Genomic DNA, 24,439 nt, shown 5'->3' with positions numbered 1-24,439 from the left:
CAGAATTGTTTGACTGATTTTCGATATAGTACATAGTCTGGTTACGTGGTCACATGGGAGACTTGAGCTGAAATCCTGAAAGATCAGCTGAAGTGATTATTTAGGAAGTGAGCTTTTGAAGAAAGGAAAGTGGCTGTTATCTAAATGATTTAAGAGTAACCACAGAAAAATATAATTGCAATGAATTGTTTTTACCTTTAGAACTGGGAATAATTAAATTAAGAGGGATAATTGCTAGTTAAAGGGGCATAGAGAAAGTGCTGGCGCTGTTGTTTGGAGTGTCATTAAAATCTGGCTAACATTCAGCTACAGCTTTGTTGGATGGTTTCACCTAAGAGGAATTTTTATTGGCTGACAAATGAATCACCACAAAAAGGATAAATAAAAAAAAAAAGCATGTTTGTTTTTTTCACTTGGATATTTCATTGACATCAAAGTGTGGAGTCACAGCAACACAGCCGGTTGGACGCCTGTGAAAATGCTCCAGACTCCAAAAGTAGGGGTGAGAGGAACTCTGCGACTGCCGGGAAACTCTGCATCTGCTCTTTAATAAATTAACCAAAACAGTAGTTGGTAGACAGGACAGCAGCTGTACTCGCAGCAGAAGAGGCAGATTAGTAGTGAGAAGGATAACAGTTGCAAATTAAAACAGCTCCCTGATTGATTTCTTTCATAATAGGAAGCGCTGTGACTGCCCATCGGACAGGCAATAAAGTGGTGTTTACTCAGCCCGAAGTAAAGTTTGATCAGTAAGAGCGACTGTGTGTGTGTGGCGACTTACAGGAGGTGATATCATGCAGGTAAGCTGAGAATCAGCTGATATGGGTGGTAATGGAGGTCGAACGGATCTTTTATAAGAAAGTTGTCTTGATGAGAGGGTCAGGTGCGACAGCAGAAGACTCGTTCACTGTGTTTTAATCTGAGGTCAGAATCTCCATGTATGGCAGCGACTGGCTGGGCCGGCATGCTTGACTGTCGGCCAGTTTACAGCAGGCTGGATGGATGGCAGTGTGTGGAGCATCATCCAGCAGTCTGACATGTGTTTAGCCTCTTATTCAGTGAGTGTAGCTTTCTTCTTGAGCATGATGCGTAGGAAACTAAAGTTAGGGCTCATACCTATGAGACAATAGTGTACTTTTTTTAAAAGAATGGCATGGTTAAATTATAGCTACTCATTTCTTACAGGCTTTTCTCACTCGGTTGCTGTCCAGTATCTCCGCCCCATGATGCCAGCGATGGCACCAGCATTAAAAACATTCTTTAATTTAGAGTTTTGTTCCACTTGCAAATCATTGTCTCTGTCATTTCAACTTTATACAACTGGGATGCACAGCCCGACTGAAAATCAGCAGTCTGCTACAGTCCATGTTGGCTTGGCAGCTTTTTCTGACATTACTTATTCTTATGGGTATTTCATGAATGAGGACCTATCGTGCTAATTTTCAGCTCCATATTTTTGTTATTGGACTCAGAATTGAAAATAACCTTTATCTCATTCTGTGCCTAGGTGCGTCCACTCAGTTCACCTCTGAAATAAGCTGTTTAGCTTCTCTCCCCTTAAGCCAACTGTCCAATTAGTGTAATGGGATGGTTGCCTGCTGATTGGCTGAACATCAGGTGGGTGGAATTTCTGTGCTTCCAGAGGTGTTTGCCTGAGATTAATTTCTAAAAGATATTTTCTCTCCCTGACATCATACGGAGCCAGGAGTAGAAAAGTCTGGAGACAGAGCTTCTGACTCACAGGGAGGACTTTTTACGCTGAGCACATCATTTGAAACTTTGGTCATGTGTAATATGAGCAGCCACCAGTAAAAACTAGGGGAATGGTTAATAGATCTCCTTTAAGGCAAAAAAAAAAGAAGCTATATATTAAACATTTAAAGCTACGTTTAACACACTAAGATAGTTTTTTGTTTTAAGAAGTGTACACACAGCCTGGGACAATTCAAAAATTGTATTAAGAATGATACATTAGTAACATATTTGTGTTAAAAGCATCTTGGCTCCCTGTGAGACGGCTTTCAGAGGAGTAAAATCAATTTTCTTCTCCACAGAGAATTTAGCATTTTTTTTTGTGCTTCCTCTAAAAGGGGTCTAAGCTTGATGCAAGTGTTTTTTTTATCCTTTATTGCTAAGATAAAAGTAGCACAGTGAGGTTCTCTGAAACTGACTTGATACATGCTCAATAATCCAAGTAAGGAAATCCAAAAAGTCGAGTCTGTTCATCACTCAGCCTCTCACTGAAAATGCTGCGTCCAGATAAACAGCAGTAACTTCTTATATAAATTATTATATAAGAATGTAAGAATAAGCTAAGAATATTATTGATTAGTGTCAGCACGAGTAACTGTACACACTGAAAGACCGTAGTAGCATTCTTCTTGCTGAGCTGACACCATTATGTTTATGAATACACATTCCTCTGTGTGTGTGTGTGTGTGTGTGTGTGTGTGTGTGTGTGTGTGTGTGTGTGTGTGTGTGTGTGTGTGTGTGTGTGTGTGTGTGTGTGTGTGTGTGTGTGTGTTTGTGTGAATAATCTACTGATTATTATGAAAACAAACTGATTGTTAAGGTCTGTGTTGATGACTTCTGATACTTCTGCTTGTACTATTATACTACTGTTATTCTATACAGTATAATATACTGCTATAATACTGTTTCTATATCCTACGTTCAGTATGTAAACCACTGACTTGTGATAAATAATTATTTTTATTCTTCTTGGAAACTAAAAATTATACATCAAACCTGCACAATGAGAAATCTCTGAGCTGTTTTGCATTGACTGCTACATCTGTTTTATTTACAGCCTATGGCACATTTAAACAACAGAAGTTGAACCAAACTGCTTTAGAGAGAGGCACATGTATACTCCAGATCTTTAAAAAACACTTTGAAATACATGGAAAGCTGAAAGGTGTGTTTGGCTGTATTAGTTATTGTGGAAAGTGAAAATCACAGTGGTCATTAAAATGTGTTCTGAATATTTGCAGATTGATGATGATTCGTCCCATAAATCATGGCACACTGCTCTCCCCTACATAAGCTGACTTTATAAGTTCAAAGTATCGGTATGTTGGTATCTGCATACTGACCCTGTATTTACTTGGTATTGGAACCATACCAAAATTTAACAGCACTAGACATTCAGTGTAGAAATTTTTAAAACTGGAACAAAATAATGTTTTGGGTTTTTTTTATATTGCTCAACTAAATGATCCGATAATCTAATAAATTCTAATTTTCGTAGAATTCGCACAGCATGCCTGGAGCTTTTTTTTTCTAGCCGCCTACTTAAATGTCGGAAATTGAACAGAAATAAGATTTTTTTTTTTACCCTCTGTAATCTAATTGGTGTAATATAAAGGATATTGGATGTGGTCTTCAGAGAATCTAGTCTTACTGGCTTCTCAAACAGCTTTACACTGTAAGCCACATTCATGCACTCATGCAAAGCTTTGTCTACCACACATACAGAAATAGAACATTGCTGGTCACAAGCCAGTGTACTCCTAGTGTCAGTCCTAAGCCCCGATAAATTGAGGGGATTGCATCAGGAAGGACCTTAGCCATTGGTGCTGGTGACCAGTGAGGCGGAGTTGGAAAGAAGAGAGAGAAGAAGAGGGCAAAGGTGCATTCAGAGTCAGGGAAAGAAGAGGAAAGGTGGGAACATGGAGGTGAGAGTAGGGACGTTGCATGTAGGGACTATGACTGGCAAAGAAGGAGAGCTGGCTGAAGAGAGGCAAGGCTAAGATAATTTGGACGTGTGCAGAGGAAGAATAGTGGATAAGTTGGACACATAATGTTAAAAATGAAGCCGCCAGGCAGAAGGAAAAGAGGAAGACCAGAGAGAAAGGTTCATGGATGTAATGAATGAGGAAGAAAGCAGAAAGTTAATGTGAATGAAGAAGATTGGATTAGCAGATGATTGGCTGTGGCAATCCTAAAAGGAGCAGCCAAAAGAAAAAGACAAATCTTGGCCATGATGATCTTTGACATGTAGTGTAGATTTCTGTACCTCTAAGCTCCTTAGATTTGATTTATAAATCATTTTGAAGTGACCGATTTGTTTTAAAAATCCTGAGTGCCAAACAAGCTCCTTTGAGCCTCCTGAACACGTCTTAATAGAAACATGTCAGTCAGTGCTGTAAATCGTACTGTAGTGTCTCCTGTTTGTTTCAGTGTGATAACCTGCCCCCTGGCCTCTGTTTTTTTCCATGTCCTCTTTTTTATGAATAGCTGCATCTGTTATGCAAATTCTTAAAAGCCTCGAGTCACCATGGAAACTATCAGCTGGGTTGTACGCTGAAGTGCTGCAGTTTCCTCATGAGGATATCTGGGTACAACTGTGCTGCTGTCAGGGCATTTGTGTTCTTATAACTATGTTATAAATACAAACAAGGCGGGGGATAATTCTGCATGTAGCAGTGATGTTTTCCCTCTTTACTGTTTGTACATGATGACTATTAATCTAATCTTTCCTTTTCCTGTGTTTTTTTTTTTAAATAATCAGTGTCCAAATCCTGGTCCAGTGATTCAGACAGATCATATGCAGTTCCCTGCCTTTGTTTGCACTCAGCATATGCTGTGGCAGACAGCTGGCCATGCATCTCTCATTAAAATCTCTGTCCACTCCTGTTACAGCATGATTGAAAGGCCACGCAGCCCTGATGTGCAGAAATCTACCATTCTCCTATATCGCTGTAAATACAGTTGTTTTATAGCTTACTGGATGTAAGTATCCTTTGCTCCTGCCATTTTCTCCTGTTCTTTTTCAGCCTGCATTGAAAGGCTCCATCACAAAGTCAGATGTAATGAACATTTTATTTTTGTATCCCAGGCCTCTAAGCTCTGAACTAATGTTCATTTTAAAGGTTAGATCCCTCTAAACTGTTCCTATGGTAAATGTCAGGCTCTCAGTTCTTTCTTTCTTTAAGTTGCCCGTTATTGCACAACTTCTTTTTAACATTTCACTGAGGTATTTACGAAAATAGGTCACTTCCAAAGTTTCTCTTCTGCCTGTTGCCTTAGGGCTCCTTAGTGCCTGTACATCTCAGCTGCATACATTATACACCATACACTGCACTTCAAACATCTTCTTTTGCTGGTTCCTTTCTACATTATGTATTTCTGACTTCATTTTACCATTTTACCACGGAGGACTAGCAGGTGCCTCGGAGTGCTGTTACCTCAGCTGGACAGAAATGAGCAGCTTGACACTGACACAGAAGCCTTACTGTATGAACACGAGACACACTGCTGAGATCGACTGTAGTCACGAAGGAAATCTCTTGGTCTGCCTTTCCACTCTTCTAAATCCTTTAGGAGGAAACACTGGCTGGTTTACAGCAGGAGTTTCATCTGTACGGAAAGGAAAATAGATGTTTTTATGATGCACTTTGCATCTGTGTAAAGTATGTAGCATGTAAGATCTTAGATCCTTATGAGGGCAGTTAATGTTATTCAACTAATAAAACACTAGGTGTTCTCCCACAGCAATAGAGGAAAAAAGCCCAAGGTGGAATCTGCCACTCACTATACTCATATACTATATTACACTCATATATGCTATATATATATTTACTGTCATATTATCAAGGTAACCATTTTTCTCTGCAAAATCCAAAGATTATATAACAACCACGATGAAAAATAGTCTAAGCTCTTGGCCCATTCTCCAAACTCCCCACACACAGATCTAATCCAAAGTCCCTTCCCTTTCACCCCTACTTGTAGATCAACCCAAAGGACTTGTCCCATTGCCAGACTCAGTAACCAAATGCAAAAGGTCTCATTCCCAGTTGAAAACAGCAGAAAAGATCCATTCTGCTTTTGTGCACCACAGTGTATTACATTTTCAGGTTGTTTTTTAAAAGTTCCATTCTGACCACCTGCACTTTTTACCTGTCCACCACAGACCTCAAACGTGCACAAAGGGCAGGGTTAAATATAGAAATTTGTACACCAACCTTACCATGATACTATGATACAGTGTTATTGAGGATCATCAGTCACAGTGTAAATGGACTGACTCTTAAAAAACACTTTTGTACTCAAACATGTCCCATTCACTCGTTCACTTAAGCACTTTTCCATGTCTAAGCGCTTTCTATCTAACATTCATATTCCCACAAACACATCTGAAGCAACTCTGGGTTCAGTAGCCAAGGGTTGCTTTGGCATGCAGACTGAATCAGTCAAGGATAAAACCACCAGCCTTCTGATTAGTAGATGATCTGCTCAACCTCCTGAGCCACAGCCACCTCCGTGTCAGGTAGATTTCCAGCTACGACTCTACGAGACAAAAACAAATGTTAATGGCCACATGCTTGCCTGTTGCCTCTTTTTCAACAGCAAGCAGGCTCTGCTTGCGGCAATCCTTCCCCTACTTACTTGATTTGTCTACCTGCACCTTCATTCTCTTCCCCAGAATGAAATTCAGGTTGATGGGTTACTGTTTCAATAGTTTTGACACTGGAGCAGACCAGTTCAGTGGTCAGAATGGGACTTCCAGGTTGTGATCTAAAAATAGCAGTCATGCTGGGAGAGCTCTAGATGTAGAAGAGGCGGTGGCCTTGATGACCTTGAAGGGTAAACTGACCTGACGCAAATCAGGTACACTAAAAGTTGTGATTTCAGCTTTTACTGCAGAAGTCATTACCTCACAACACAGACTCTTACATTAGTATTAACGATCCAAAAAAATTCATCTTCATCAGTTGCCATGGAAATTTGTGATCATACTTTTTATTAGGCAGAATGGTTTAATATTGTGGTTGAAAGGTATGTGAACCTGACAGTGTCTAATAGAGCAAAGTGCACGTTGCAGCAGGTATTAATTGTTATGTCTAACTATTTACTTACTTTCCAATGCTTTTACATTTTTACAAACCAGAAAAAAACTATATGATACACACGCACATAAACCAAGAAAGACATAAAGGAAAGGAAAAGGAACGGGAACGGAAGAAAATAGATTCTGCCAGGCATCCAGTGGCGCAGCACTTTCTATAATTGCAACCTGGTGAATTTGTTGTCATGGCTACACTGAGTAGTGGGTCTGCACACTGGGACCAGTTAAGATAATTTTAGTTTTGATGCATTAGTAGTTTCACAGGCTCGCAGACACACATATAAATGTGAGATGTTACCAGGATTTCTCTACTGCTCTACTAGATTATGTATCCAAAAATAATAATACTTTAAAATCAGCAACAGGGACATATTGTAAATAATGAACCTCTTAACATCCACCAGGGTTCAATATGACCAAGGTTACTGGACTGGAGGAGACGGGATCAATCCACTGACCTTCTGATTGGTAGATGACCTGGTCTATCACCTGAATATCAGCTGCCAATATATAGTGTGCAATTTGGGATTACAGGTTAAATGCTGTAAGATTATTATTTGGGGATGATAAATGGATGGGTAAACCTAAACTAGTCCCACAAACAGGTCACTAGTGAACCTGTGGATATTCATAACCGAATTATATAACAGATTATGCAATGTCTGGCTGAGAGTTAGAAGAGAAATACCAATCTCATATCTGTATATTCAATATAAACCATTAGCTGGTTAACTTAACTTACCATACAGAATGGAAACTAGTGAAAGCAGCTAGCCTGGTGGGGTCTAATGGTAAAATTTACCTAGAAAGGCCTCTGCGAGCTGTTAAGGAGCCAGGTTAGCTGTGTCCATCTGTAATTACTCTGTGTGATAAACAATAGACTGCATGAATTTTCAACAATCATTCAGGGCTTTGCATTTTGCTGCATTAGCATTTTGCCCGCTGCCCTTTAGTATTTAACTAATCATGAGAGTAACAGTCAAAATCTTGAACTGTTCCCTTAAGTTATTTCACAGCACCACTGCACAGTCTATCGTGAAGTCATTGAATGTCCAGCACAGAAACCGAAAACTTGTTCATGTCGCCCGGTTAGCATCACAGCCACAAAAACCAGGCCTCTCCTGTTGCAGGTAGTGTTTACAGTAAATGTCACGAGTAACTATCTCCACTCAGTGCTGACACCCAATCCTGTCACAGGAACCCACTGACATTTAGTCTTTGTGGTAAACAAGGACCATTATGCAAATAGATTAAGTTGTATTTGTTTTACTATGACTGACTCTTTGATTCCTGCTTTTGCTTTGTAGTTATTCTAGTGATAACTCTCAGTTTTGAAATTCTCTGTTTTGGGTAATATTCTGTTATTAGTAGTAGTACTTTTCAGCAGTACCTCTGTGATTCCCTGACTCTGTCTTGTACTTCTGTTAGTGTCTGTCCCCCTTCCTGTCATTGTGTCTGATGTCAATCTTCTTGTGTCTGTGTTTATTATTTATCTTTTAGTTACTTCCTGTTTGAGTTTGAAGGTTAGATTTTGTTTTCTTGTGTCTCGTTTCACCCTCTGTTTTTCCCTCTTGTGTGATTGTCATCCTGGCCTACCAGTCTTCACCTGTGTTACTTACTTTCAGATGTGCTTCGTTCTCCAGCTGTCTCCTGCTGTCTTCTCATTTGTTGTCGTCAGATTTTCTGTTATGCTCACATGAGTCCAGACGCCGAGTAAGGATTTTGTGTTATCCGGGTAAACTGTTGGTTAATTCTGGGTTTTCTGTACTACAAAGGGGCTTCCTTTTTTGTCCTCGTTGTCCTACCACCATGGTAACTTGTGCTGCAAACCTAACCTGCTTCATAGCTGGTTAGGATCCAGATTAGAGATCAGCAGGTACAAAATTTACCACCTACTGACTAATTGATCCCCTGGAAAATAACGTAACCATCACTGGAAGTTCTCTCAGATGTGTATGTGTGGATAGGGGGATATCATGTCTTTGTGTTTATAGTCTTAGATGTAACTTTGTTTCTTGTTTTTTTTTTTTTCTGCAGGCTGCAAAGAATTTTTTAACAATTTCATTATTCTCTAAGCCTCAACATATGAGCCTAAAATTATTCACCTACGCTTTACTTGCTTATGACATTTGTAACAAATTTGCACGTATAGCCTGTATTTAAATTTCTTTCTAAATTAGTCTTGCTCTCAGACCATTAGATGCCACCTGTGAGGGCTAAAACCTTAAACCGTCCTTTTAAATTTTTTTAATTTAATGAAACGCTTAATTATAATACATCAGTATTGGCAGTGATCCTTTACTATCCGCTCACAGAGATTCTCAGGGATCTCCCAGGAAGGTGGTGCTATTTTCTTGGTCACGAGGCGTTGATTTCGTACCTGCCTGCTAGAGAGCAGGTTAACCACCTTCATAATACTAAAAGCCCAGTTATAAACCTGAAGTTACCTGAATAAGACAAATCCTCTCATTAAAAAGCAAGTCAAGACAGTAAAAGCCCCACCCATGTAAGTAATCACCATTCACTGCTAAATGATAGTGTCTGATGGCTGCTGAATCTCTTTAAGCAGCTCTTGATGCTGATTATCGTCTCTAATTACAGGTAAACCTGTTTTCACTGGAATATTAATTACAACAAGCTCTGGTTACTTTCTCGACTGGTACTTTTGTCTAATTAACATCACCCCAGCCTTCATAGACGATAAGCAAGAATCTCATCGCTCTTGTTATGCACTACAGCACCAAATGGTCCATTTTCACAGAGTAATGATTCAGCTGAAAAATTCTGTTCGTTTTCCATTCACCTGCCAACACTGCTGCCACTTTCATAGTGAGCAACAACCATAGCAACAAGAGACAGCTGGAGCTCCAGCCTGCAAAAAAAAAATAATTATAATTATAAGTATCGAGAACAAAGACAGATTTTGAGAACTTGTCATTTTCAGCTGGGTGTGATGTGTCTTCACTGAGAGGAGATGTGAGATGGCTGTGAGCCTTGCCAGTGTGCTGAATTTCAGCAAGCAGAAAAACGCCCACTGTCTAACAGGATTGTACATCTGAGGATCACAGACACCATACTTATTCCATTAGCAGGGCTCACCCATGCAGACTGTATTTTTTTCCCCATCCAGCTCGGAGGAAAGCTTCCCAAGCTTATTGTGGGTTACCACAGTAGGTTTATTTAAACAGGGACATGCTGTTTGAAAGCCCAGCCTGTCTCTGAGGTTCAGCAGAGAGTGCAGCCAGCATGCAGTTCATTAAAGGTTCGCAGTTCTTCAGACAAGTTTTCTCTTTTCTCTAAAGTCTTTGTGGTGACACCCGCCCACTGACTTGTCCATCAACACAATCCTAATGAAATTGGTAGAATTTATTACAAGAATCATGTGTAATTGCTGTACGTTATGAATGAGTCTTACATGAGGTGGAGCAGTGTCACCTCACAGCAAAAGGATCCTGGGTTTGAATCCACTGATCGCTCTGTGTAGTTTGCATTGTGTCGCCGTGCCTAGGTGGGTTTCCTCTGAGTAATCACAGTTCAAAGTCATGCATGTTGTAGGCTGCGTTCCAGATACAGCACAGAGTGACGCCACTCCCGAGTTAATGCGTTCCAGACAAATGAGGAAAAACAGGATTTATTTCAGTTCTTTAGATAAGTAGAGTCATTCATGTTCATCACTGACAATACAGCAAAATACTTGCCTTCTGACTTTACTTCTGACAGGAGCACAGCAGTAGGTTAACCCGTGATTCTAAATTGGCCTTAGGAGTGAATGTGAGTGTGAATGGTTGTCTGACTCTCTCTGTTAGCTCTGCAATAGACTGGTGAATGTTTCGGGGGTGTAACCTGACAACTGGGATAGGCTCCACCCCCCTCTGATCCTGAATTGCATAAGTGGTTAAAAATGGGTGGAAAAAATGATCTAGAATACTGTCCACATATTTTATAGCAACACTGCAAAAAAAAAGTCCAATTTTTTTTATGTCAAAAACCAATTTAAACAAAAAAAAGAAAGAAGAAAATGTAAAACAGGATTTAGATATGAAACTTCTGAATGGACCACTCTACGTGAGATTTGTTCTTTAAAATCTCTAAAACAGTTTATAATAAACATCTGTTTTGTAGGCCACCGTGCTAGAGATCCTTCAGTCTACATCATCTAGTGCAGGTGCTCCAGATATATCAGAACCAAGGTTTCTGTGGCCTCCGGTTGGAGTACAGATGTTTTATCAAGGAGATTGATGCTCACATGGTGACAGCAGCGCTGGTGCCTTTTGTGCTCGTCATCCATAGGGAATAATCTCATTTCACTTTCTCACTTCTCCCATATTTTGTCTTCATTTTCACCGAGCCACCTCTGTTCTTTATGCCACCTCTCACCTTTTCTCTGCCATCCTCGAAAGGCAGACGTCTTTAGCTTCTGAGAGCCTGATGATGAGCTCCTAATACAGTGAAAAATCAGATGAAATGCACTGCAGACTGTTAAATATTAGCCCAGATCAGGTCACTTTCAGTTTTTTACAACTCGTACTATAATTTCAGACATTTTGGGTGAAATGAATTTAATAGTATATCTTAAATTATACTTTACCTTTTAAATCTGAACTGGATAACCACTAAAATAATGCAAAATATTGTGCATGTTAGACTTCTAGAGGTTCACAGAAAGGCAGACAAAAAACAGAAATCTGTGAGCGCACACTTAACGCACTTCGTCCTCAGCGTTTTAGCACCACCTTCACACCTTCAAAAGGACACATCCTGTGAGTAGCCGCGAGCTCAGTAATCTATCTCCCTGTCTTCTCAGTACATAGCACAGGATATACAAAGGCTCTCTGTGGAGATACTCAAAGTTGGGACAGAAAAGGTTGCTAGGTAAGGTGAAAAGAAGCAGGGGGGTACGCCTGTGTGGGACACAGAAGGTCTTGTCAATTTCGATGCTCAAGTTAGACTCGGAGTAAGTTTTTTGTTTAAAAGCTGGTTGTTGCTTTTCTGTATTATAGTACTGTAGAAGCGACTTTCATCTGTCACCTCATTCACCACAGGTCACAACAATGGGTAGCTCCGCATATTTGATTTGGCAGATGCCCTTCCTGTGTTGTAAGACTCTGTATGTTCCAAAAACACATCAGGTTCCGTTTACTTGATTTTGAGGGGGCGCTCTTGTGCGCTGTTCTGCTACTATTCAACTCACCAGTATCATCATGTACATTTTATTTAATATTCTAAGGTTTGGTTTGTGTTCCAGGTTTTGGTGGTTGTTGTTATATTTCTGCTCTGTTTTATTTTCTGGTCTTAGTTTTGACATCTAGTCTGTGTGTGTGTTAGTTCCTGTTTTACTTTGATAGTCTCCATCTCGCGTGTACTATGTTTAGTTTTGCTTCCCCTGTCAGCTGTCTTCCCATCCGTGTCCTGTTCCCTCGTTATCCTGTGTATATATTCTGTGTTTCCCTCTGTTCTCTGTTGTGTTCTCCCTCATTGTAGTTGGTTGGTCTGTCTTTAAATCAATTTATGCAGTTACGACACATTTTATTATAACCTAATCCTTAAATGGATTCAATGCCGTAGAGGCTCACAGACTGGTTAAAGTCTAAAAGTCTTTTTGTAAGGTTTGTTCACAGTTGCAAAATATTAAAAAATGTAAACAATGTTGTCCCAGAAACTATAAAAGCACTATATGGGAAATAAAAGGAAGGACAGCATGTTCAGGGGTTCATCATAATTATATTATGTAAGAGCAGCAAGTGAGAGCAGTTTTTATTGCACCGCAGTCCCTTTGTGGAACTTTCCAAGAAGGTGATTGTAACCCTGGGGAGTTATAGTGTTTATAGCTGCAACAGGCCTTTTCTCCACTAAGGAGAGGACTTTCCACTTTATTTATTAGCAATGTAATACCATCCATCTGTTCCCCTGTCTCTATTAAAAAACAAAAACACTCACCCAGTGTCCCGCAGAGGAAATAACTGCAGCACCACAGCAGCCCCTGTAGGAGGACGGGCCAGTCGTTTGCATAAAGGGCAGGAAAACATTTATTGGCCAGACACAGACAAGTACAACAATAAGAGGATTAGAGATGCCATCTTGCACTCAACATGCACACATAAAATAAAATGAAGTGAATCACTGCTTGACATAATCCCCCCTATTGATTCATCTCTTGTTGCGAAAAGGGCAAATCCAGTTACAAAGAAGTGAATCATTGGTTCACGCAGCGTAACGCAGTGGAAAATCCGTTCTTGATGTCAGATTTTACATCATGGGCTACATCCAGACCACTTTGTGGCGGACCAGTGAAAACTCTCTCTCTGCCAGTGTACATAGATGAGTATATTTTTAAAAAATTATGTGCTATTTCAACAGAAAGACATCTGTAAGCATGACTCTTTGAAGTAAGAAGTAAGTGTGTAAAATTACAGAAATCTATAAATAATTACGTTGGTGTAGCATGAATGGCCATTGGGGGGGGGGGGGGGGTCTTTATCAGTAAAATGCAAAATACTATTAAAAGTCTAAAATTTCTTTTCTCCTTCACATTTTCCAAAGTCATCCTGTGGACCAGATTGGAGTCTTTACCGGCCAATTCCGGCCCCTATGCCTCATGTTCGAAACCCCTGCCTTACTACATGTATTTCTGTATTCATATCGTCCTCAGTTGTAATAACTCTGTGATGATTACTTTTTAAGTAACAGCTCTTGAAGCCAAAATGTAAATGTGGTCAAAGGTTAGTTTCTGATTAAATGCCCCTAAAACTGATAATACTCCCATAATGCTGACTTGTACTTTGTGCTAAGTGCCAATTGGCAAATCTTAGCATGCTTAGGCTGCACGTTGCTCTGAGAACATAAATATGATCTCAGAGATGCCAAGAAACTGATGGAAAGCTGATGGGTGAAATGTGCTGCAGAAGCATTTGAAAGCATTCATATTGTGATGCACTTCACTTTTGTAAGTAAGTGCTCTGCCTTCATAATGCATAAGTTTTATAGCATCTGTCTTGATGGAACAAGCCACAAACTTGGGCAAAGTTTGACATTCATTTTGCCTGAAAAAAAAAAGAATCATTGTTTAGGGGCTGGCAATTTTTTTCCTAAACAGTCACTACAACAACTTTGGCCTTGTTGCTTGTCCAAGTTAATTATTAACCATATATCTGAACTCAACACCAGCGAGAAACAAAATAACATATGTCTGATAAAATATAGAGGTGAGGACACTCGTTAAAAATAATGAAATGCTTTGTTTTTTCCATCCTGGCAAATGAGTACAACTCGGTTACACAACTGTATCAGTGTCAAGGCCCCCTTCCCTCTGTCTTCCGGTCCTGGCGGGACACTCCTTCCCTGTGGAAGCCTCCTGCCAGGTGTTAATAGACACCCTGCTTTCCTGTCCATTCCTCCCTCGATCAAGCATGAAGTTGAACCAACCCCCGAGTGGTGAACGCAGTGTGAAAACTAGGCTACATCTCTGGTTCTGCAGTCCGCCATGGCCCACTGAGGATCCACTCATGCACACCTTTTCCAGGACAGCAAAGCTTGCACTTGAGGAGGATATTAAATATTCAGTCTCCTGCCTCTACAGGCCTGCAGGGAAAGGAGGCTTGGGGCTAATTACTGAGCTGGAGGGGGGGAGTGTGTGTGTGTGTGTGTGTGTGTCTCTCTCTCAATATGTTTGTGCTTGTTAGGGGTGAGCGTGTGCCATGGTTGTGCAGAAGCAGCAACAGCCTTGATCAGATTTATCTTCCATTTATGCAAACAGGAAATGGGACGGGCTGTCCTCATGACTCCAGTGCTTGTCATTAAGAGCTAATGAGGTAACACAGCACTGACCATAACCCTCTTTAGCAGCGCATCTGCGTCTTAATGTCCCTGCTGTACTGTAATACATTTGCCCATACATATTTCACCTTTCAGTTGTGCACTGTGTCAGCTACATAAAGACACTACTGATTCATTTTAACTTTAACTTTGGAACACAATCATATTGCACCCCATGTGTCCTTACCACAGGGAGCTCATTGGTTTCTGTTGCAAAGCACAGACTGGGTTAGCCTCATTTTCCCTTCGTCACAGATTTGTCACAGCGCCGAGTGTCCTCAGCAGACATCCTTCTCTGCCTGTGTCTATCTGTATCACTGTAGCGAGCTTGCGTTCCTATAATCTCCTCTCTGGCTGACCCTAGTTGGCTCACTACCAGGGTGTGAGGAGAAAAGGTGAGCGAGGGAGATAATTTGATGGGAACTGGAGCTCATCATCCTTCAGGTGCTCTCTTTACACAACACAGCCAGGTTTCAGCGTGATACATTAAAGTGCTCTCCAGCCTGCTAGAAAAGTCCTGATCTGTTGAGCGCGGTTTCCACTGAACACTTCAGGCTCGGTCTTGAGTCCCAATCTGATGCTAAATCAGCGCGCTCCCTGCATGATTTGCTTTTCCCAAAACTCCCCTTTAGGGCTTCTGCTAAGTTGTGTGACCTCCACATCCTCGCAAAACTACTGAAAACAATGCTGCAATCTTTTACCTTTTACAGTTAAGGGTAACGTTTGTGTTTTTTATAACTTTAGCTGATTTATTCTCTTGAGTGTGATTATTTAGTTACCTGAAATCTACCTCTAACAGGTCTTATTTCAGAGTTTAATCCATCATTTTGACTCTCTTGGGACCCACACCTGGAGGCAGGCTATTTCAGGGAAAGCTCTGATAAAGTTTACATTTCGGGGTGCCCTTTAATTCCCTCTTGCTTCTAAACTCCTGTCCTCTCTTGCCTCATCCGAACAAAACTTTCACTGCTTTTAGCCCCTCTCTCTTTAAAGGCCAAGCTAGGTGTGGAAGCGCTCACCTGTCAAGATTAATTAAAGCTTATAGAGGTTGACTGGCACAAGGGAATAATCCCGCTCTCCAGTCGCCTGGGACATGGCCTCGACAGTGACCTTGTGCTGGATTTCACACTGACTCCAGGACAGGAATAATAGGTGTGGCACACCTACACAGCCACAACGGTGTAGGCTTCCTAATCCCCAGCACTATGACTAGACCCTGTTGTACTCAGCAGATTATATCATTAGTAGGTAGCTCAGTGCTTTAAAAGGTCTCCAGTAGCCTTTCAGTGGGTCTCGCTTGCTACGCATGCTGTCCTTTGCAGCAAAGTAATTCATCCGGGTTTTCTTGAAGCCTGGGGCATTGAAGGATTGTAGCAGAATGAATAGAAATGGAGACAGAGGTAGTAAAGTCTCAAAGGGTTTGTTTGTTTGTTTGTTGGGTTTTTGTTTTTTTTTTTCAGGAGTATCGGTACAATCAGAAACTCCCTCTCGCTCTCTTGCTTTCTTGTCTTTTGCTTACACTCTCTTCCAGTGTAGCGCAAGACACAAAAAGAAAAATGCCCCAGAGTTCACATTAGCTCCGACCCTTCTTTTGAAATGCTGACATGAAAGTAGAAAAGCTAAAGGGGCCGTGAACTAATATCATCAAAAGGATGAACCAGGGCGTTTTAGCTATTTCTGAAAAACGCAGTTAAATGCTACAAATGGAGCAACACCAGTTCTTCTCTTTGATACTGAGTTTCTCTCGGGAATGACCGTCCTTGCTGCCATACAAGACTCAAACTCTTATATCAGTTTTGATTCAGTCAAGCATCTTACCTGATCCCAGCCCTGAAGACCAGCTGTACTGTGCCAGTGCAGAGTTGGAGTGGCAGTGTTTTTCCCATTCATCAGCAGACACCCAGTCATAGACCTGACTGTCAGTTTCCATTAGCCGGCGATGCTTGAAGAAAAGCCAGAAGGTCAATTGAAGACACTGAGTGTTGTTCTGAAAGAAGCTTTTCAAACCATCTGGTCTAAAAAAATATCCCATCAAGGCTGTCATCATATCAGATTTTCTCTACATGATTAACTCAGCCAAACGATGGTTTTAGTATCTGCACTGATATTCGCTGTGAATTGCAATAAAGCAAAATGACTCCCCTGAATGTACAGCAATGTCTGATGTATCTGTGATACTTTTCCTCTTTGTTGCGAATAATAACTTTGATGAATCTGGTTTTGAAAATAAAAACTGTGGTGCGAGCTCCACATTCAGGGTAATGAGAAGGAGCCTTCCATGAATACAAAACAGATGGCTTCAGACTTGTTGCATACTCTGTGCAGTCTTTTAATCTCTAAGTGTTCATTTCTGTCTAGACGGCCATCGGTTAAGAGATATTCTGATGATCAAGCATTTGCTTCTTGTTTGTGTAAGATTAACAAAATGGATTGGGCAATTACTCCGAAACTATCCACATTTGGCATGCATGTGCTGATCAATATCACACTTTTTGATTTGTTCAGCTCAGCTTCTGTAGTCTAAAATGTGAGGAATTTTACAAATAGCTGAATTTTAGCTAAATGTTACTAAAATAGAAGTAATTGACACTGCTAACATGCTAAAGCTCCTTGTTCCCCCTTCAGGTTTACCACAGCGATGGACTATGGAGTGCTGTTAAACTATTTCAGTGTGAACCAAAGGGGAGAACTGACTGACCTGCACTGTTCTGGGGAAATAGCAATAGATGAGTACAGAGCAGTGGAAGTTTATACCGCAGACATTTTTTTAAACATTTTTCTCTCTGTGTTTTCCAGATCCTGGCAATCATCTCCATCCTCTTCATTGTGTTGTCCACCATTGCCTTGTCTCTGAACACACTTCCAGAGCTGCAGGACACAGATGAGTTTGATCAACCCACCGACAATCCACAACTGGCCCATGTGGAAGCCGTGTGTATCGCGTGGTTTACTATGGAGTACCTCCTTCGCTTTCTCTCTTCCCCCAGCAAATGGAAGTTCTTTAAAGGTCCTTTGAATATTATTGACCTGTTAGCCATCTTGCCCTACTATGTCACCATCTTCCTGACAGAATCCAACAAGAGCGTGCTGCAGTTTCAGAATGTCCGCCGTGTGGTTCAGATTTTTCGGATCATGAGGATCTTGCGTATTCTGAAGCTAGCCCGTCACTCCACAGGTCTTCAGTCCTTGGGCTTTACTCTCAGAAGGAGTTATAATGAGCTGGGTCTCCTTATCCTCTTCTTGGCCATGGGAATTATGATATTCTCCAGTCTGGTGTTCTTCGCTGAGAAAGATGAAGAAGACACTAAGTTTAAGAGCATCCCAGCTTCCTTCTGGTGGGCTACCATTACTATGACCACAGTGGGTTACGGAGATATTTACCCAAAAACTTTGCTGGGAAAGATAGTCGGCGGGTTGTGCTGCATTGCGGGGGTTCTGGTGATCGCCCTGCCTATCCCCATCATTGTAAATAACTTCTCTGAATTCTACAAAGAGCAAAAGAGGCAGGAGAAAGCCATCAAAAGAAGGGAGGCTCTGGAGAGAGCTAGGAGAAATGGTAGCATTGTCTCTATGAACATTAAAGACGCATTTGGCCACAGTGTGGAGCTCATGGATGTAATGGTGGAGAAATCTGATGAAATGAAGGAGAAACTCCAGGATAACCATGTGTCTCCTAATATCCACAAAGGGACTCCGAAAAACAAGTCAAAGACCAACCCAGGCAGCCCCACCAAGACCCTTGAATCAAACTATGTAGAGCAGGCCAAGCCTTCCAGCAGCCCCCAGCACCTCAGTGCACAGAAACTGGAGGAGCTGTACAACAAGATGACCAAGGCCCAAACGCAACCCAGCCTCACCGGCAAGGAAAAGGGGCAGCCGTCCAAATGTAGACAAAGAGCTCAGCTTGAGATGGGAAGCATCCCCAATGAAGCTATCCCAAGCACACTGGAGGTTGTGACAGACATGAAGAGCACGTCCAGTATCGACAGCTTTATCAGCTGTGCCACTGACTTACCTGAGAGCTCTCGCTTTTCCCAAAGCCCCATCAGCAACATCCCGGGCAAGGTCAGTACAAACCCGAGCCTGGAGACCACCCTGGAAAATGAGCATGAAGGCGCCACAACACCCTTGACAGGCAAAGGTACAAACTCCAGAGGCACACACATCAACAACCCACTCAAAAGTCGTTCTCATAAAGTCAACTTCCGAGGCGGTGAGGATTCAGGGACGGGAGTCCTGTCAGACAGCTCGTCCGTGCATAGCCCCGAGGCATCCATCTACACGACCGCCAGCAGCAGAACACCCAGCAAGAGCCCAGAAAACTTACTGCCTAGCATGTTCACGTTCCACGATGCCTCCGTCAGTAAGTTCATTGATGCTGACACAGATGAGGAGGAGCACCCGCATGATGGTTCAGTCGCCAGCCCAGCCCAAAGACTCCTGGAGAAATCCAGCCCCAAGTTTGGCCATCGCTCCACTTTCCAGCAGGCTCCCAACCACATGGAGGGCCTCCAACGGAAGCTGGGAAACAGCACACTGCCGTTAGAGGGGCAGGAGAACCACGTGGCTCAGGAACTTCAGCCACTTCAGGGAGAGAAGAGTCACTCTAACTCTTAAAGAACCAAAAGAAAAGAGACAACAGACAGAACGTGAATAGAAAGCAAAGGAGGTGACAAGCAAATAAGAAGCGCTGGGAACCTCCCAGCGTTATGAAAGGCACGGAAAACATTTGCGGGAACATTTAAAGACTTACAAAAATACTTCTATCCCGTGAAGAAACAGTAACTGTGCACACTGGGAAAGAATTTTGTGTCCTCTTGAGCTTCTTTCTACTAATAACTCGTAAATAAATCCTTTTAGCAGAGAACTCTTAAGAGATTTTAAAAAAAGAAGCAAGGAATACATTCTGAAGAGTTTTACAATTTATACATTTCTTTTAGCCTGTCCAGTTGACTACAGTTAATCTTTTTCATAAGGCAAAAACCTACTTTCCCGGCATCCCTGGATAGCACTTTGACGCCACAATAGCAAAGGCTGTCAAATCAGTAGCAAACCACAAAGGGCATTGAAACCTGGCATATTGCGTTGTAAGGGGAATACACATTTTCTTTTACTTTCTACACAGTGTATAACCTATATTCAGCGTATACGATGAAGTGGTGGGAAAATGCGTAGTTTGTTTCCTTTAACTTCCTTCCTCGAAACTGGCCTTAGTACACGTCGTCTCCTGTGTTTTATGTTTGTACGGCAGAGCGAAAGCCAGAAATTAACAGGCAGTCAGGCAGCATGCACGTGTGCTTAATCATTACCTTTCATATCTACTATATTTATTCCTATGTAACGTTTGTGGTCTCTTGTCTTGAGTGTGATCTCGAGTAAGACTCAAGTGTTTCAGTCTGTTGTCGTCAAAAAAAAGTTCAGTGTCCTACTCGTTGATCTCTTTTCTTCTTTTCTTTTTTACTGCACAGGTCACATTAAACGACACAGAGACACACTGTGAGGTTATATCCGTGAATGTCCTTCCTGTTCTCGTTGTGCCAGGCTGCTGGCGAGAAAGAGAGAGAGAGAGCACTTTTTTATTATTAACACAGAAGAAAAAAGCGTTATCTGTGCTTGTGTACCTATTTTCTTTGTTTCTAAATGTCTTTTGCATGTCTCTTAGACTTCATGTCCGATGTGGAGGAAACTTAAACGGAAAAAAAACTGTCTGACACTGATGAAAAGTTTCTTGAAGGAGCTGAGGGGGAGTCGCCATTCCTGGTGTAGCTGATAAACTTTGCATTAAATGACACTGCTTATGAGCATCAAAACAGCTGGAAAGACAGCAGTGAAAATCCCAGAGATTTGAGCTTCCGAGTGTGAATATTGTACATTTCTAATTACGCAAGTAGAATCTGTTACAACGATACACATTTATTGTACAAGGTAAAGAATCAAAATAATTTATATTTTTAAGCTATTTTCTAAAAGAATGGATTCTTAGATAAATATATTGTGCATAATCTCATAGTTTTGCATTTCAAGTACTGCATTATTTCAATGGAGCTGCATTTATTAGACAATAATCTGCAGTGCATACCTTTGTATTGTTTGCTACTGTCTCCCAGTAATTCTCTGTCCTTCTGTTCTTTGTGTGATGTGAAGAACCAAAGAATTGTTCTGTCTGATAACTCATGCTGATGATTTATCTCAAAGAATATTAGAAATTGAAGCATTCCTTTTCTAAACAGCAGAACGTGACATATATCAAGGGGGCATACTCGCTCATTGGGGACAAACATGTGAGCCAGAGAGAGCGTGCTGGCCCCTGAAGAAGACGACTGCTGATGGAGGATGAAATAGGAAAATGAAAAAGGAAGGCAGGAACGAAGCACTTTATTTCAGATCCATTTAGAAAGCTAATTTGATTATTTACACTCTCTGGATCCTGGCAAGTGGTTCGCTTCCAGAAATCCAAAACATTATGCTCACTTGAGTCCACATGACATCTCTTATAAACTTAAAGACACCTCGCAGCTATGTGCAGCTTGCCACTCTGATACACAAACAGCAAGGAGGTACATTAGGCCACTTTAGTTCAACCAAAGGGATCCGTCATCCCGCTTTTCTGAACACACATGATCACTGGACACATGAGCGATCCGGGCGTTGATCATCCGGTGCTCTCATGCTCTTTCTTACAGAAACCAAGCAAGTATAATTTTTTTATTATTGCAACTTACAACATATCATGCAAGCCAGCTACAAGCAGTCGTTTTCAGTAGTGGACCTTAAGCTTAAAAGAGATATTCACTGCTGTGCAATGTCTGCAGTCATTAGACGTAATATGAGTTAGATATTTTGGTGCCTTTGCTTTTAAGAACGCCTACTCTGCACGCTGAATCTGTCGCTGTGCCCTGTCTAATGGAGCCTGAATGACAATAAAACAAACAGCGAATAAACACATAGAGAACTGGGTCATCATGTTGTCAGACTGATATATTAGATATCTACAGCCCTTTCTCTCATGTCTTTCCTGTGCACTTTCACTCAAAAAGCACCAAACGGGTGCACGGAAAAGGCCCGGTCCACACAAACAAACAGGTGGGGACTCGCTCGGTAGAGTGAACAACCACTGTTTCCATGGTGATGGCTGAGATGACTGAATGGCTCAGATTTGATGCAAGCAAGTAGTCGAATTTGTAGAGATGGAGTCCTTAAAGACTCAAATAGCATATTGAGAGTGCAGACAGCATTCACATTCTGTTCATTCCTCTCAGTTTGTTCCCTGCTTGCTTGTCACTCAAGTGTGGTGAAGGCTTAAAAACAAATGTGTAAACAGAAAACTGGATTATGGGCCTCTTAAAAACAGTCACATATTCCCTTTTTTTTCATAGAAACATGGACACATTTCAGCAAATTACAAGACAGCAGACAGAGTACGAACATATGCCCCCATCTATGGTGATGCAGTTAATAAAGACTTCAGCTTCCTAGCTGTGCAGTAGAACTGTTACCCTGATTATAACTGACGTTCCTCTGCTCCTTCACCTCATGACCAACAAAGACAGAAGTTAATCATTCAGAGGAGAGCATGGAAGTATTAACAAAGAAATTTCCTTTTTTCTTTCGCTCATTTTTGGGAAGAGTAAAGCGTCTCTCAGGCAAAAGAACTGCCTTGACATTCTGTCAGTAAGAAGCAGAGTTATGCAGTCAGATTATATCACTCGTATGCATTTTCCATTACAAGGCCCAGCCTTGTGCTCGAGTCTTCTGTGAAGAATGACAGTGCAAAGCAGGCAGATGAGGCAACCTTTTGAGGATGTGTTCAATTCAGTGAGTCTATAAATACAATCCTGGGCATGCACCGGAAAGGTCTGAGCCTGCAGGAAAGGCTCAGTTACAGCAGTGTGTTTGGTCAGATGGCGTCATGCAGTTTTTGAAGAACAAACTTTGCCTGCAAGTCTGGCAAAAGGGGTGGCTTGGAGGAAGCTACACAGCTACACCGCTGACAGTGTAGTTACTTTGCTTCTTTTTTTTTTTTCTTGCAGCCCAGCCCAATGCTGCATTGTAATAGAATAAAAATGTCAAACTGACAAATGGTCATATAACTTTGGCTGCTGAAGGTGCTAGGGACATAAGAAAAGAACAAGGAAAGGGGGGAGCATGTGTCACACAGTGAAGAATGAAGGCTCATTAGCATTCAACAGTCAGACATGCAGTAAATAATATTTTGGAAAATGAGCCTCTAATCTAGTTGACTTTCTAAACAAGCCATAGTCTATTTGAATACATTTTTTCTGTGTTGGATGAATGTTAACAATGTCCTTGTTGCTTTTTATATAATTTCCTCTTGTTTTCTGAACTGCACTTTATTTATTTTGCCTAAATTAAGCCCTCGGCTTCTTAACGAGAATAGGAATAACAACACAAAGAAAAAACTGAGAAAATACAAACTTACACATTAGTTCATACAACTCCAGAAAGCACAAGTTTTATCACTGAGTAAGCATTTCAAGCCAAATACAGACACTTCATTTGATTTCAATCCTTTTCTTCCCCCTCCTTCAGGGAAATAATCATTCTGTTCAACTCACGCAGGTCTGTACGTCGCCCCATCTGTGTCTGGGAAAATGTCTCTTTTGTAAAGTTTAGTACTTTGTACCAGTTGACTTTGTAGAATATTTGTGATTTCCCATTGTTCAGTGCATGTAGCGCTATGAAACTTTGACACACAGAACTTGTAAATATTATCTAAAAAAGAAAAGAGAATAAAAAGCTATAGGAAAATGTCTATAATGAGCAGTTTTGAAGCAGATTTCTCATTTTACTGACTGATGCTTAATAAAGACAATAATCCAGTGTTGGTCCCGCGAGTCTCACTCTTCTTGTAAGACAGTTCATTATTTAAGCACAGAATTCTTTATTTCGATGCCCGTGGCTCTTGTGGTCCTCCATACATAACAACGTGTGACAGCAAACTGCAGTGACTGCACAAGCCTGAGCTAAAGGGTCGAGGATAAACACTGCTTGTTTTATACAATAGCTCCCTCTAGTGGTATGTTTTCGTATCCATTAAGATGTGTACGGATCCGATGTCTCTGACTAAACTTTCAGGAGTGGGAGGTTAAGTTTCCCATGACGCCACATGAGAAACACGGACTGTTGTGGAGGGGTTCACCAGTAAGTTCATATAGAGAAATACTGAGCAGATTTGGTGCAACTCTCCACAGCAGTCTCAGTATGCCATTAATTTACATGGAAGAACAAACTGTATTTCCTGCATCAAACACAGTACATCTAGTTTTAATGATGAGTGACCAGTGAAGTTTCCATTCTGTGCCAGCAATGACCACCAATACCAACATCAACACTTAATTACTTGTTGATTATTTTTACAGTTATTATTTTTATTGCATTTTTCAAAATCTTAAGGTGACGTGGATATCAATTCAAGGTAAAAAAAAATATGCATCCAACTGTCCATTTTCTTCCATAATGGAGCAAACACTATTAGAACACTGGGACCAGAACAATATTTTTGCTTGACTAATGAGCCCATGCTTTGGCGAGATACTCAACCCCAAGTTTGGTCTAATGGATCCATTGTAGTGTAAGTGTGAATGCATGAAAGCAGTATATGAACAATATGGGAAAGAGCAGAGACACAATTTAATTTAATGACATACAGTAGTGGGGTTACAAACACACTGGGTGTGCAAAGACAGGAATGGAGAAGAAGTGCATCATGGGAAGTCCCACATTCTACTTTTAGGATCTCTCTGAACCACCAGG

General features: G+C 41.2%; 1 protein-coding gene across 1 annotated transcript in view; it reads left to right on the top strand.

The window, feature by feature from the left end:
- LOC113022498 (potassium voltage-gated channel subfamily B member 1-like) overlaps positions 1–23,506 on the top strand; it is a 43,608-nt gene extending 20,102 nt beyond the window's left edge. Inside the window, exon 3 of the mRNA XM_026167960.1 lies at positions 17,462–23,506. Within this exon, the coding sequence (XP_026023745.1) occupies positions 17,462–19,282 (1,821 nt within the window). The 3' untranslated portion in view covers positions 19,283–23,506. The remainder of the gene's footprint in view (positions 1–17,461) is intronic.
- Positions 23,507–24,439: the final 933 nt, after the last annotated feature.

The sequence above is a fragment of the Astatotilapia calliptera genome, chromosome 5 (genome assembly GCF_900246225.1).
Source record: "Astatotilapia calliptera chromosome 5, fAstCal1.2, whole genome shotgun sequence".
NCBI classification, from domain to species: domain Eukaryota; kingdom Metazoa; phylum Chordata; class Actinopteri; order Cichliformes; family Cichlidae; genus Astatotilapia; species Astatotilapia calliptera.
Note: the sequence above shows the minus strand (reverse complement) of the source record. Positions and strands in the feature narration are given on the sequence as shown.